This window comes from Exophiala xenobiotica (assembly GCF_000835505.1).
Source record: "Exophiala xenobiotica strain CBS 118157 unplaced genomic scaffold supercont1.3, whole genome shotgun sequence".
Lineage (NCBI taxonomy): Eukaryota > Fungi > Ascomycota > Eurotiomycetes > Chaetothyriales > Herpotrichiellaceae > Exophiala > Exophiala xenobiotica.
Genome location: NW_013562492.1, coordinates 1,002,616 through 1,015,212, shown reverse-complemented (window position 1 = coordinate 1,015,212; position 12,597 = coordinate 1,002,616). Strand labels below are relative to the sequence as shown.

The 12,597-nt window shown below is 51.6% G+C and overlaps 4 protein-coding genes across 5 annotated transcripts; 2 read left to right on the top strand and 2 right to left on the bottom strand.

Moving 5' to 3' along the window:
- Positions 1 to 626: 626 nt before the first annotated feature.
- Positions 627 to 1,794, bottom strand: PV05_04578. 2 transcript variants are annotated; one of them, XM_013460995.1, is made up of 4 exons: positions 1,755 to 1,794; positions 1,496 to 1,660; positions 1,255 to 1,438; positions 627 to 1,197 (listed from the first exon to the last, which is right to left on the bottom strand). In XM_013460995.1, exons 2-4 carry the CDS (start codon positions 1,642 to 1,644, stop codon positions 880 to 882), a joined length of 651 nt encoding a protein of 216 aa, XP_013316449.1. In that variant the 5' UTR covers positions 1,645 to 1,660; positions 1,755 to 1,794; the 3' UTR covers positions 627 to 879. The 2 variants fall into 2 exon arrangements, with proteins under 2 accessions (XP_013316449.1, XP_013316448.1); XM_013460994.1 differs by having other exon boundaries at positions 1,496 to 1,794.
- Positions 1,795 to 2,147: 353 nt separating this feature from the next.
- Positions 2,148 to 4,397, bottom strand: PV05_04577 (uncharacterized protein; the record flags this gene model as incomplete). The annotated part of the gene is made up of 11 exons (XM_013460993.1): positions 2,148 to 2,505; positions 2,555 to 2,623; positions 2,671 to 2,963; positions 3,043 to 3,148; positions 3,213 to 3,275; positions 3,346 to 3,438; positions 3,492 to 3,607; positions 3,682 to 3,761; positions 3,813 to 3,880; positions 3,934 to 4,128; positions 4,222 to 4,397. The coding sequence occupies 11 exons, from the start codon at positions 4,395 to 4,397 to the stop codon at positions 2,148 to 2,150; spliced, it is 1,617 nt and encodes a 538-aa protein (XP_013316447.1).
- Positions 4,398 to 5,222: 825 nt separating this feature from the next.
- On the top strand, positions 5,223 to 7,797 carry PV05_04576 (uncharacterized protein). The gene is made up of 6 exons (XM_013460992.1): positions 5,223 to 5,374; positions 5,438 to 5,688; positions 5,742 to 5,899; positions 5,954 to 7,019; positions 7,073 to 7,221; positions 7,293 to 7,797. The coding sequence occupies exons 1-6, from the start codon at positions 5,272 to 5,274 to the stop codon at positions 7,447 to 7,449; spliced, it is 1,884 nt and encodes a 627-aa protein (XP_013316446.1). The 5' UTR covers positions 5,223 to 5,271; the 3' UTR covers positions 7,450 to 7,797.
- Positions 7,798 to 7,934: 137 nt separating this feature from the next.
- Positions 7,935 to 12,583, top strand: PV05_04575 (uncharacterized protein). The gene is made up of 2 exons (XM_013460991.1): positions 7,935 to 8,193; positions 8,252 to 12,583. The coding sequence occupies exon 2, from the start codon at positions 8,291 to 8,293 to the stop codon at positions 12,353 to 12,355; it is 4,065 nt and encodes a 1,354-aa protein (XP_013316445.1). The 5' UTR covers positions 7,935 to 8,193; positions 8,252 to 8,290; the 3' UTR covers positions 12,356 to 12,583.
- The last annotated feature ends 14 nt before the right edge of the window (positions 12,584 to 12,597 follow it).

The window sequence follows — 12,597 nt, the reverse complement described above, 5'->3', positions numbered from 1 at the left end:
GGCGTCAGAAACGGCGCTGCTGTCACAACGGAGATTGACCAGAAGTCATGATGGTGCTGGAAGACGACAGCACGATCGGATTGGCACTCATCGCCAGCAACCCGAGGACCTACCTGGAGGGCTCAATGAGAAGACAACGCGGCGCGCAGAAATGAATGCCGCGTTGACTCCAGCGGGATGAAGAGATGGTTTCACGGCCAAACGATTGGCACGTATTGCATCAGCGGGTAACAACATGGACCGCGTTTTGGGTAGATGGCTGCATAGCAAGCGGAGTTTGGCGTTCAGGACTAGGCTGGTAGGATGTCAGGGGAATTTCTGCACGCTTTAGCACATATACTTCGGTACACACGAGTACGTTACACAAGTTTCTTGAATCAAAGGAGTCGTATTTCTTATCGTCCGCCAGGGCAAAGCGAATCAATGGGTGTCATTGGGAGGATTTGAGAAGGACTGATGCTTTAGTCTGTGAATGTCTGGCTGGAAATAGAACCAGAAATGTGGATCGCACCTTCTCATAACACACTTACCGCCACTCCGGAAATAACGGTCCCTGCAAACGTGCACGCTTCTTCGCAGTTTGAGCCCCATGAAGGAGTGTTACTTCAGAGGATTGTTAGAAGATTGTCAGAAGATTGATGCAGCTTGACACAAGGCAGGTTGGAATATCAGTTGAAGTTTGTCATAGTTTCAAGATTGCCAGGTCACCATAATCTAAGCACTCCCATCTGTGACCAGCCGAGTTCTTGACGACCCGTGGGCGACTCTGCATCACGGCCTGATAGGTGCGCAACCTCCACCATCATATCGGCATGGACTACCACGAAAGCATGTCGTCCCATAATTTCTTTTGCGAAACCCCGTAACCCAGTAAAGCCTTTACCGATTGCTCTTGGCCACACGCTCCAACTCGTCCTTCTTCTTGATAGCATAGGAGTTGCTGCTTCCCTTGGCAGCGTTGATCAGCTCTTCAGCAAGGCACTCAGCAATGCTCTTGACGTTTCGGAAAGAAGCCTCACGAGCGCCGATGGTGAGAAGGGCAATGGCTTGGTTGACACGGCGGAGAGGGGACACATCGACGGCTTGTCTTCGGACGGTACCGGCGCTTCCAATTCTGGTGCTGTCTTCTCGAGGACCACAGTTGACAATCGCATCGACAGCGATTTGAATGGGGTTTTGATCGGTCATAATGTGAACCTAGATGGGTAGTCAGAACCTCATGTAATCTGCCTCATCATGTTGTCCAAGACGTACGATCTCAAAAGAGTGTGCCACGATTCTGATAGCCATCAACTTCTTGCCGTTGTTGCGACCGTTCATCATCAGAGAGTTGGTCAATCGCTCGATGATCGGGCACTGAGCCTTTCGGAATCGCTTTGCGGCATATCGACCGGCAGAGTGAGGAGTGTAGACGGGGGCTCGGATCTGAATGTAGTCGCTAAAGGTGTTTTGTTAGCCTTTTGCTCGACTCTTTTTTCGTGGATTTCTTTCGTACGTCAAGGAGATGTCTCGAACTTCAACATCCGAATAATCCCAGCGGCCGAAGAGACGAACAATACCGGCTTGACTCTGGACATCCTTTGGTAGCGCAGGGTAGTTCGAGGTAGGAACCTCAACCTCGACTTCTTCGCCGTTGCTCGACATCTTGAGCCGGTGAGATCTGCGGGTTGTCAGACGACTGTGCTGAAATGGATCGCCCAGAGAGAGAAGCTCGGTGAGGGTTGGTACAGCTCTCTGGGACCAGGAATACTGACGGATATGTATGAGTGTTGAGATGTTGAAAATATCGGGGCGCAGTCGCACAGTTGGCGACGAAAAGTGTGGGATAATCAATTATTCGCCAAGGCCAGATAATGCCAAGAGTTACGGTCACGTGTAAAACTAGTTCCTCCGGTGTTCTGCCGAAGCTCAATGTAGAGACCAAGATTTGTCCACTTCATTTGCCATGGAGAGAGGCACCTTGCACAACCTGATTGACCGCCACGACAACTATGATGCTGCACTACTCAGGCAACGCAATGTGATGTCTATAACATTCCTACAGCAACATTTCGACAGGAGAATAACCAGCGTGCTTACATCTTGTTGCCTAACATTCGGTTCTTGCAAGTGCAGCAATCGTTAGCCAGCTATCTTTCACGCTATGTTCACACACCCGCTCTCTTTGTCGCACTCGCCCTCCTCATCCGTTCTACACTTGCTCTTCTCACTTGCTCAATCTCAGCATTTATGCCTCCAGTCGTCTTCGGACCGACATAGCGACCGGCGCCCACGAACCACCAAACGGTCACAAAGATGGTGAGAGCTCCCCAAATCAAGCACGCATAATTCATGCTTTGTGCGGTGGTTGGTAGAGCGAAAGGGAAGCAGTAAATGATGAACCAGACAATCAAGTATCCACAAGCGATAACGTTGAAAATGACCCCGAGTTTCTTCAGTTGGAATGGCCCAAAATGAATGTTCTTCCGGCGTGTCAGTAGGTGCGGCAAGATTGCTGCAATATACCTTTTCTGGGTCAGCGAGATTGTTATGACAACGGTAAGAAACGACTGACGATGAACTGCTCATAAGCACGAAGCTTCCAACAAAAGCATTGAAAGCTGTGGTGCTGCCCACATAAATGCTACACGATAGTAAGTACAAGTTTGAGAGCGGTTCGAAGTAGCTTACCATCCCAACACTGTTGCAATGCAGCCACAAGTCAGAGTCGCCACAAGAGGCATACCAAACCGTGGAGACACTTTCCCAAGGTATTGAGGAAATGGTGTCGCTCCATCTCGGGCGAGCGTCCAAAGCGTCCGGCCTGCAGTGATGTAGACTCCAACCATGCAGACTGCAATACAGAACAACAGCAGACACAGCAAGCCAATCGCCCCGCTTGATGATCCCGTGGCCTGTCGATAAATCTCTGCTACGGGGAAAGCCGAGTCGAACAGGGCGTCGTAGTCATTTATGGCATACATCTACGATTAGTCAGCAAAATATAACGACCACCACCAAAACACCAAAGCTTGCACATAACTGCTGAGGGAAGCAACTTACAATCGCGATGATATACAGCAAACCAGTGAAAAATCCAATGGCCATCTGCGTCGCAATCGCAATTGGAACGTTTCTCCCTGGGTTTGGGATCTCCTCTGCGATATGGCTGAAGCATATCAGACGTCAGTAAACCTCACGGGGAGAGCAATATTGCTGCATTCGAGTCTTACCTGACAGCGTCGGGTGTACCAACTGCATACGCTCCATTGAGCATCCCGGCGACGAATACAAAGCTTTCCGTGTAAGTCTTTGGTCGTCGAGTATGATGCCAGACCCGTGTGTAGCTGTGCCGAGCGAACTCACCCACTAGGATATCCTATATCCGCCGTCCAATCTGTCCATACAAAGCTCGAAGACGCATGAGGTGGCCGCCCACCTGTGCCAGGCATGGCAGCGCTGCAACGCATTAATCCGAGCGCTCGCTCCGCATGGGATGGGCAAGGACTTACACAACAATGATTGTAATCAAGAATCCGGCAAGTATCAGGAATATTCCAATGGTGTTGAGGTGTGGCATCGCGCTATTGAACAGACAAACGCAGGCACAAGCGATCCAGGTAGCGATCTTCAATGTGGTCAGCGGTCGCACGGCTTCGAAGACAGCTCCACTCTCATCGATCTCTTGAAAGACAAACTTACAAGATACGTAACGAAAACATGCCATTGCTTGGCTTCGAAGTCGCTGTGGGTGACGCCGTACATTTGCACAACAGTGTTGGCTGGATTCGTCATTGGATGTTATGGTGCGAGGAAAATCCAAGGTGACTGACCAAAGATGAAGCTCATGGAGGCTACACCAAACACCCAAGCCAGCCAGTTCCAGTATCCTGCATAGAATCTGCCGCGACGTCAGCTATGGCCGTGACGTCTCTTCCGGAAGCTGAGGTATACCCGATGACCCTGCCCCATTTCTTTCCTGGTGTGACGGAGGCCCAGTGGTAAACGCCGGCACTTGAAGGAATAGCTGAAGCCAATTCAGCAATTGAAGCCGCCACAATCCAATAAAAGACAGAGACAGCGATGAACTCGTAGATAACTCCGGGCGGACCACCGTTGAAGATCGCAACAAGGATCGATCCTCCTACACTATCACATTGTTAGCAATGAAAGGCTGCATAGGGAATGACGGAAGTTCCAGCAGGACGTGTAGGACTGTCACAATCTTCCAGCAAGACTTACGCAGGCCATACATTGCCAACAACAATGCCGACTCCAGCTGCTGCGAGCAGACTAAAGTTGCGGTCGAGTTCTTGAACGTGGCCTGATGCATTGATCAAGTCCGAGACTTCGCCATCCGCCGCTTGGACATCCGCGTTCTCTGGCAAGCGATCTCCTTTCTTTTCTGCGGTGGCCATGGTGTCCGAGCGATCTAATGTACGATAGGGAGCAAGGAAGTATTGAGACAGTTCAGAAACAGGAGGACAAGGAGTCAAAGCTCGAGATATACGATAACGCGACCATACGTTCAATCGTCTGTGTCAGACTCGAATGGGATATCTCCCGCCCATGCCTGTCTAGGCTCGATCTTGTCGTTCACGGAAAGCCGGTCGCTTGCAAAAGAGTGGATGACGAGTATTCACAACATTTAGTCGTTGAACGGGGACTTCTCTATCGAAACATTGGCCCAAAGGCCAATCTCCGAGGCCATTCACCCATTCATTGGCGGATTGGCGACAGAATACGAAAGGACTTCGATAAGGAACATGAAGCTGTCAGCGAGCGACAAATAAGAGGACGCGTTTCAGACATCGAAGACCAGCTTAGGGTTCGCGTGGCTAGGATGAACAAGGCAGGAAGATAAGTGTTACCAGCTCTGGTCCAAGAGCTCGGGTCCTTCCACGTGCGCGCGCTTATCTCCTGGACGGACAGTCATGGTCATATTGCAATTAATAGTATTACTCTTCGACCGTGAAGGCTTTTGCGGTTATCACGAAAGGACAATAGTAGCCGACGTGAATTGGTCGAGGGCTCTAACAAGCTCGCGGGCGTCAATTTCCGACCACAACTCATATCCAAGTCTCGAAGCCAACGACCCGCTTGCCCCAAGCTCGAGGAATCAGTGGGGATTCCTTCTATGCCAACGCCTAACTGCCGAACGTTACCAGAACGTCAAAGTAAATAAAAATATTCCTCGGACATGTCCGAGGCTGGATCCTTGTCACTTCATGATGCAGCTTCTGAAGAAGAGTAGAAGTTTACCTCGACACTGCTGATTCCAGGTCCATCAAGATGTCTGAAGCAAGGTACTCTTTCCTCAATCTCGAAGGTCTGCATGTCTTCATCACCGGAGCTGGCGGCGGTATTGCAACTGCTGCTGTAAAGGAGTTTCTTGGTAAGTGAACAGGGCAGCGAAAATGCGATGGGCTAGAAATATGTTGATCTGACACAAGACCAGCTCTGGGGTGTCGTGTAACAGGCTTTGACAGGAGGGCTATTGACAATTCGAAGCTATGTTCTACTCCAGAGGAAGTGTCTAGGTTTTACGGTGTGCAAGGCGACCTGACTTCTGAGGAATCTGTTGCCGAAGCATTTCAATCTGCACTCGATCACTTCGGCCCTGTCAACATTCTCGTTGCCAATGCAGGAATCACTGATGAAAGCGGCCATCCCCCTATCTGGGAGATTGACACCGAGCTCTGGGACCGGGTGAGAGGGGTTCAAAACCTTTGATATATGGATTATGACTTACGACAGGAAAGGTGAACACGAATAATGTGCGAGGCACGTTCCTCACCGTGAAGCACTTTTTACTCTCTGTGAAAAGGAGCCAAGAAGCCCAAGGAGGCGAGCTCGACAATGTCGCCATCGTTATTACCGGCTCAGAAACGGGAAAATTTGGCCAGGAAGGGCATTCTGAGTCTGTTTTCACTTCGGCCTGATGACGAGGATTGCATCTTACTGACCTGATCAGGTATGCATCTGGGAAAGCTGGCCTGCAGTATGGTCTGGTCCGGACCGTCAAGAACGAAATTGTCCGATTGAATTCAAAGGCTCGAATCAACGCCGTCGCCCCTGGCTGGGTAAATACTCCTCTCATTGGAGACCGCTTGGATGATCCGAAGGAGATGTGGGCTGAATGCCAGGCCACGGTTGCTTTGAAGAAAATCTCCCAGCCTGAAGATGTCGCACGAGCAATGGCATTCTTGGCTAGCCATCGCGCCGCTGGTAACATCTCGGGAGAGTGCGTTTCTGTTGACGGCGGTATGGAAGGAAGAATCATCTGGCGACAGGATCAGATACTGGGCTCAGGCACAAAGCCTGGCAGCACTGATACTGTGATCCGGAGCAGACCGGTTCCCGCATCACTGAGTCCTCCCAAGAGGAAGCGACGCTTACGGATCTGCTTGTCTGTTGATTTCGACGCCATCTCTGGCTACTTGGGAACTGGGCATGACCCTAATAACACTCTTGCGGACTATTCCGCGGGCATATTCAGCGCTAATGTCGGCGTTGGCAGATTGCTGGGGTTGTTCAAGAAACACGGCATATCCGACAAGCTCACTTGGTTCGTGCCAGGTCACAGTTTGGAGACCTTTCCGGCTCAAGCACAGCAGATTCTGCAGAGCGGCGCAGAACTTGGACTGCACGGATACAGCCACGAAGGAGCATATGCCATGACGGTTGAGCAAGAGAAAGATGTTCTTCAAAAGTGTATCGAAATCATCACAAGGTTGAAGGGTGGGAAACGACCAGTGGGATACCGTGCGCCATTATACCAGATACGCGAGACTACTGTGCGGTTGCTCCAGGACCACGACTTTTTGTACGACAGCAGTATGAACGCACATGACGCCCTACCTTATTTCTTGCCTAAGCCTTTTCCCGAAGAGCCACCGCATGTGCCTGATTACAACAAAGAGGCAAAAAGCTGGATGGTACCGACACCTATACCCGAGCAGCCAGAAGCAGGATCCGCGGAAGCTGACAAGGCTCTGGTGGAAATTCCCGGAAGTTGGTACACGGAGGACATGACACCAGTAAGTTGGGGCCTTGCCATGAGAAACATTGAGAGGTCTACTGATCCCATTAGCTCGGATTCTATCCCTACGCGGCCAACACGCAAGGTTATATTAGTGTCGATGTTGTCGAGAAGATGTGGCTCGATCGATTCAACTGGATCTGGGAGAATGAGAGCTGGTTGGATGAGGGTCCTGGAAAGGGCTATGGATCTGTCTACCCGTAAGTGGAATCCAGCCTGCGTCCGTAAAGGATATCAATCCGTGTACGAGTACTGATGCAGTTTGTGCTAGTATGATCTGGCACCCGGAGTCAGCTGGACGTGCACACATTGTGGGCATGATTGATCGATTTGTCTCGAAACTGGTCTCGCGCATGAACGCAGCAGAGGAAGGCGAAATCACATTTGAGACGATGGAGAGTGTAGCTCGAAGCTGGAAGCAACGTTGAGGAGAAGTGACTAGTCGAGATTACCTCAGCCGTGAGCTCATCAATTGTGGCGGCTTCGGAGGCGCAAATGATGTGAGAAAGCGGTAAAGGGGTCAAAAGTGTTTGCGCCTGGGCCCGGGCTGCTTAAGAGCTTAGGTACTCACCACCAAGGACGGGCCCAATAGGCGGACGTATTAGAGCCCACAGGCTGCTCTACGGCCGAGGACTGGCGGTGATAGGTGACGATGGGGGTGAAATGGACAGGGATGGATGTTCTTGATGTGTAGTTGCAGGCTGATTAAGCGATGCGCTCAGACCCGGTGGGATGCTGAGTGGATGGCGGGGTCTGGATCTCGGTGCCAATGATGGATGCTGCCAAACGCCACTGACACCCAGTAAATGCGCATGTCCAATGCATCCAGATCGGAAAAGGCATCGACTTGTTTTCTGGGCTGCGTGAACTTGGATTCCTAGTCAAACGCAAAAGATGCCGTGTCAGAGTCGATCATGTCTCCTCTCCTTCTCATCGTCCTCATGATCACTGCCACTAGTTGATAGAATTTCGCAACGATATACCATCTCTGTCTTCCAAGCTTCTGCAAGCCTCGATACTGGTTCCCATCACGTCTCTCTATCCCCAGTTGGTTATTACTTGCTTCACTTCCTCCCCACAACTTTCTCGCTACATTGACCGCAGCGCCTGGTCCTGGTTTGCCCGTTCCTCTCGCTGCTGATCGTCTTTCAGCCCCTTCACTACTACTACGTGTACAGGCTTGGCCCCTCTACTTGACCGCCCTTCCTTGCATTCTTACAAAAGCGACAGGAAATTCGTCTTCCCTACATGCCTTGACCGACAGCGACAATGTCTCCTCCAGATCCTCCCTCCGACCAACTGCAAGAGCCGTTGGTGATCCCTCAAGTCATTCTTCAAGAGGCGACTGCGGCAGCCGCAGCTAATCAAGAGGAGGCAGGAGCTGTGAGAGACACCAAGAGTGCTTCTCCTTTCCCTGAGGATCACGTCCGACATCATGGTGGTGCCTCCCCTCACCTGGAAGAAGTGCCTAAGCCGGCCTACAATGCGGCCCAATATGGTCAACTGGACATCAGCCAAAATGGATTTGATACAAGTGCTCAAGTCAGCAGTAATGGCAGGATAAACATCAAGATCAATCAGCGCAGCAAGAAGCTCACAAACCTGTTGATCCCGGCACTGCGGCATCAGTTGGAGCTTCAGAGGCAGAAGGCAAGTGCAGAGCCTCAAATCCCAGAAGGACTTGGTGAAACAGATGCTGGTCTGCCTCCGCCTCTAAACATTGTCATTCAAATTGTGGGAAGCAGAGGAGATGTACAGCCATTCGTTGCACTGGGTCAAGTTTTGAAGAACAAATACAATCACCGAGTCAGGATAGCCACGCATCCCACCTTCAAGCAATTTGTCACAGAGAATGGGCTTGAGTTCTTCAGTATTGGCGGAGATCCAGCCGAGCTCATGGCTTTCATGGTCAAGAACCCTGGTCTTATGCCTGGCATGGACTCCCTCAAGAGCGGCGACGTGGGAAAGCGAAGAAAGGGCATCTACGAAATTGTCACTGGCTGCTGGAGGTCTACCATTGAAGCAGGCGATGGGACAGGAGTGCAGGTCTCCGACGATACCCACAGCTTCGACAGCGCTATTTCCTTGGGTGTCGATCCAACATTGAATCCTTTCGTGGCAGACGCCATCATCGCAAACCCACCCAGTTTTGCTCATGTTCATATCGCCGAGAAGCTGGGCATCCCTCTACACTTGATGTTTACCATGCCTTGGTCACCAACGCAGTCCTTCCCGCATCCACTTGCCAACATTGTCTCGTCGAATACCGACGCCAATATGGCCAATTTTGTCACTTACGCCTTGGTAGATATGCTGACCTGGCAAGGTTTGGGAGATGTTATCAACCGCTTCCGTGAAAGAAGCTTGGGCTTAGAACCGGTGAGTATCATGTGGGCTCCAGGCATGGCCAGTCGGTTACGCATTCCTTGGACATACTGCTGGTCGCCTGCCCTAATCCCCAAGCCAGCTGACTGGGGCGACTACATCGATATCTCGGGCTTCTACTTTCTCAATCTCTCCACCAATTACACTCCGGCGAAAGACCTAGCGGACTTTTTGGCTGCCGGGCCTCCCCCCGTCTATATCGGGTTTGGGTCAATCGTGGTTGACGACCCCAATGCAATGACCAAAATGATCTTCGAGGCGATAAAGAAGACCGGCCAACGAGCGCTCGTCTCCAAAGGTTGGGGCGGTCTCGGCGCCGATCAATTAGGTATTCCTGAAGGCGTCTTTATGCTAGGCAATTGTCCGCATGATTGGCTCTTCCAGCACGTTTCGTGCGTTGTACATCATGGCGGTGCAGGCACTACTGCGGCCGGTATCCTTGCCGGACGACCAACCGTCGTGGTGCCATTCTTTGGCGATCAGCCTTTTTGGGGTTCAATGACATACAGAGCGGGAGCAGGGCCTAAGCCAGTCCCATACAAGGTTTTGACAGCAGACAAGCTTGCAGAGTCAATCTTGGAGGCTTTGAAGCCAGAATCCCTCCAGCGAGCGAACGAACTGAGCATGAAGATCAAGTCAGAAAAGGGTACAGACGCTGGGGCCGAATCGTTTCACAAGCAGCTGCACTTGTCTGACCTGCGGTGTTCTCTGGCCCCTAAACGTGCAGCAGTCTGGCGGGTGAAGCGGACAGACATTCGCCTGTCACCACTGGCAGCTGTGGTTCTCGGCTGCGAGGGTCTACTTGACTTTTCGGACCTAAAACTATATCGACCTCGAGAGTACGAAACTGAAGATGGACCATGGGAGCCAATCTCTGGCGGCGCGGCGGCTCTCATGGGAACAATTGGGAATTTGTCTATGGGCATTGCAGATTTCCCAGTAGAAATTTTGAAGTCGCTGAAGACAGCTAGCGGCGACCTGAAGGATCTCCATGAAAGAAAACATCCAGGGAGCGGGATATCCACCCCAGCTGCTCAATCGGAGCGAACCTCCACAGAAGATACAACGAGTCCCGCCGATGCAACTTCGTCAGGTTCGTCTTCTGGAGCAGCTTCAAGTGCTGCAACCCAAGTGGGACAGGAGACACCATCTATTTCACCCAGACCTTCCGCTATGTCGAGTGTCCTATCTGCAGATGGCAACACACGAAGTTCCTCCCATCATCGATCGGGGTCTCGTCACAGTCGTCATTCTCGCTCTCAATCTGGTTCACGTGGGCCTGGTCATCGCGAGCACTCTCCGGCCTGTGAGGAAGTGGGCCAGATTTCATTGGACACCGCCATTTCTGGAGCGAGAGCCGTGGGAAAAATTGTGTCTGCAGGTGTCAAATCGCCCATGGATTTCACGCTGTCCTTGGCGAAAGGCTTTCATAATGCTCCGAAGCTGTACGGTGACGACACAGTGAGGAAAAGCGAGAAGATTGTAGACTTGCAGTCCGGACTGAAAGCAGCTGGGAAGGAATTCGGCTACGGCTTCTATGATGGCATTACTGGGCTGGTGACTCAGCCTCTGGCGGGCGCAAAGAAGGAAGGCGCCGCAGGCTTCTTCAAAGGCGCGGCAAAAGGTATTGGAGGTCTGGTGCTCAAGCCCGGTGCCGGCATTTGGGGTCTTCCTGGGTACACTGCAAAGGGTATCTATGCAGAAGTTGCCAAGCACTTCGGTAGCTCGGTGCAAAACTACATCATCGCTGCTCGAACAGCTCAAGGATTTGAAGACTGGAAGAACAGCACCCCAGAGGAAAGGGAAGCAATTGTTACGGCCTGGAAAGACAGCAAAATCGAGACTCGGAAAGGTGGCAGACTTTATGGAGATGAAAGAAAGGAGGCGATCGAGAGCCATATCCTAACCAAGACGCAGAGCGACTCTGCCGCGCTCCTTCACGGCTTCAAGAATACCAAACACCTGAGCTGGGATGATCGCAAAGCCCTATCTGAGAAGAGGCAGCAGCTCAAGAAGGAACAGAAAGAGCTCGAACGTCGCGAAAAGGAAATCAAAGACGAAGAGAGGAAGCGCGACGGCAAGGTCAAGAGTCGTTGCAAGTTCTGTCCCTTCGATCATGACAGTAGCAAACATCCCGAACATGCCCGTTCCTTGCCGAGTATCAGCTCTCGTCTCTCTCACGCGAAGACCTGGAGTCCAGATGAGATCCCTGATGACCACCAATATGAGGAAGCCATCCTCAGAGCAATCACGGAAACGAGCAAAGGTAATCCGGAAGAAGATGCAATCATTGAACGTGCGCTCCGAGCAAGTCTTCGCGAACTGCACAATGCCAATGGAGGTGTCCAGGACGACCTCGCGTTCAAGACTGCTATGAGGGCTAGCATACGGGAGTTCCAAAGGGCGCAAGCCGAGCGGCCACAGGAGACAGGCGTCGTCTCTGTTGCGGGAGAGAAGCATAATGCCGATGATGATGATGATGATCATGCCCAAGTACTGGAGAGAGTGTTGACTAAGAGTCTGGAGGAATACAGAGCCGCTCAAGCTGCTCAGCCGAATTCGCAACCGGAGTCTGTGGAGTATCTCGACTACAGCGACTCAGGAATCGATACTGAGTACGATGAGGACTTTAAGCGGGCGGTCAAGGAGAGCAAGAGGCTGCATACGGAGAATGAACAGAAAAGGAATGACCTTGCCGAGCGTGAAGCGATGCTGGTCACGAATGGACATGAGGCCGTATCAAGTGGATCAGCGGAGGCTCATGATGACGATGACGAGGAGCTGAAGAGAGCGCTCACCGCGTCTGAGCAGGAGGAGAAGCTGAGGCAGGATGAGCTGACCCAGCAGAGAACAGAAGAGCAGATTGTGCTGGATTATATCAAGAAGCAGAGTCTGCTCGAGGAGGAAATGAGAAAGCAGAGGGAGGCGCAGAATGGTCCTCCTGCCTGAGCATGTGTGGGTATCGACGGCTGAGCTTGATGCAAAAGTAGACAGGGGAGCATATACATCGTGGGGCCCTAATTTGCACATGGAATGACGATGAATGAAGTGACGAGCTTGACACTGTTTTGAATGACGGATGACCTGGTTGACAGAATGTTGGTCTCTGCAGCCGAACTTCATAACTAGACAAGGGCTAAGCGAGGATTACGATTGCATGATATACACAGTACACCGTGGCACGGGTTTGG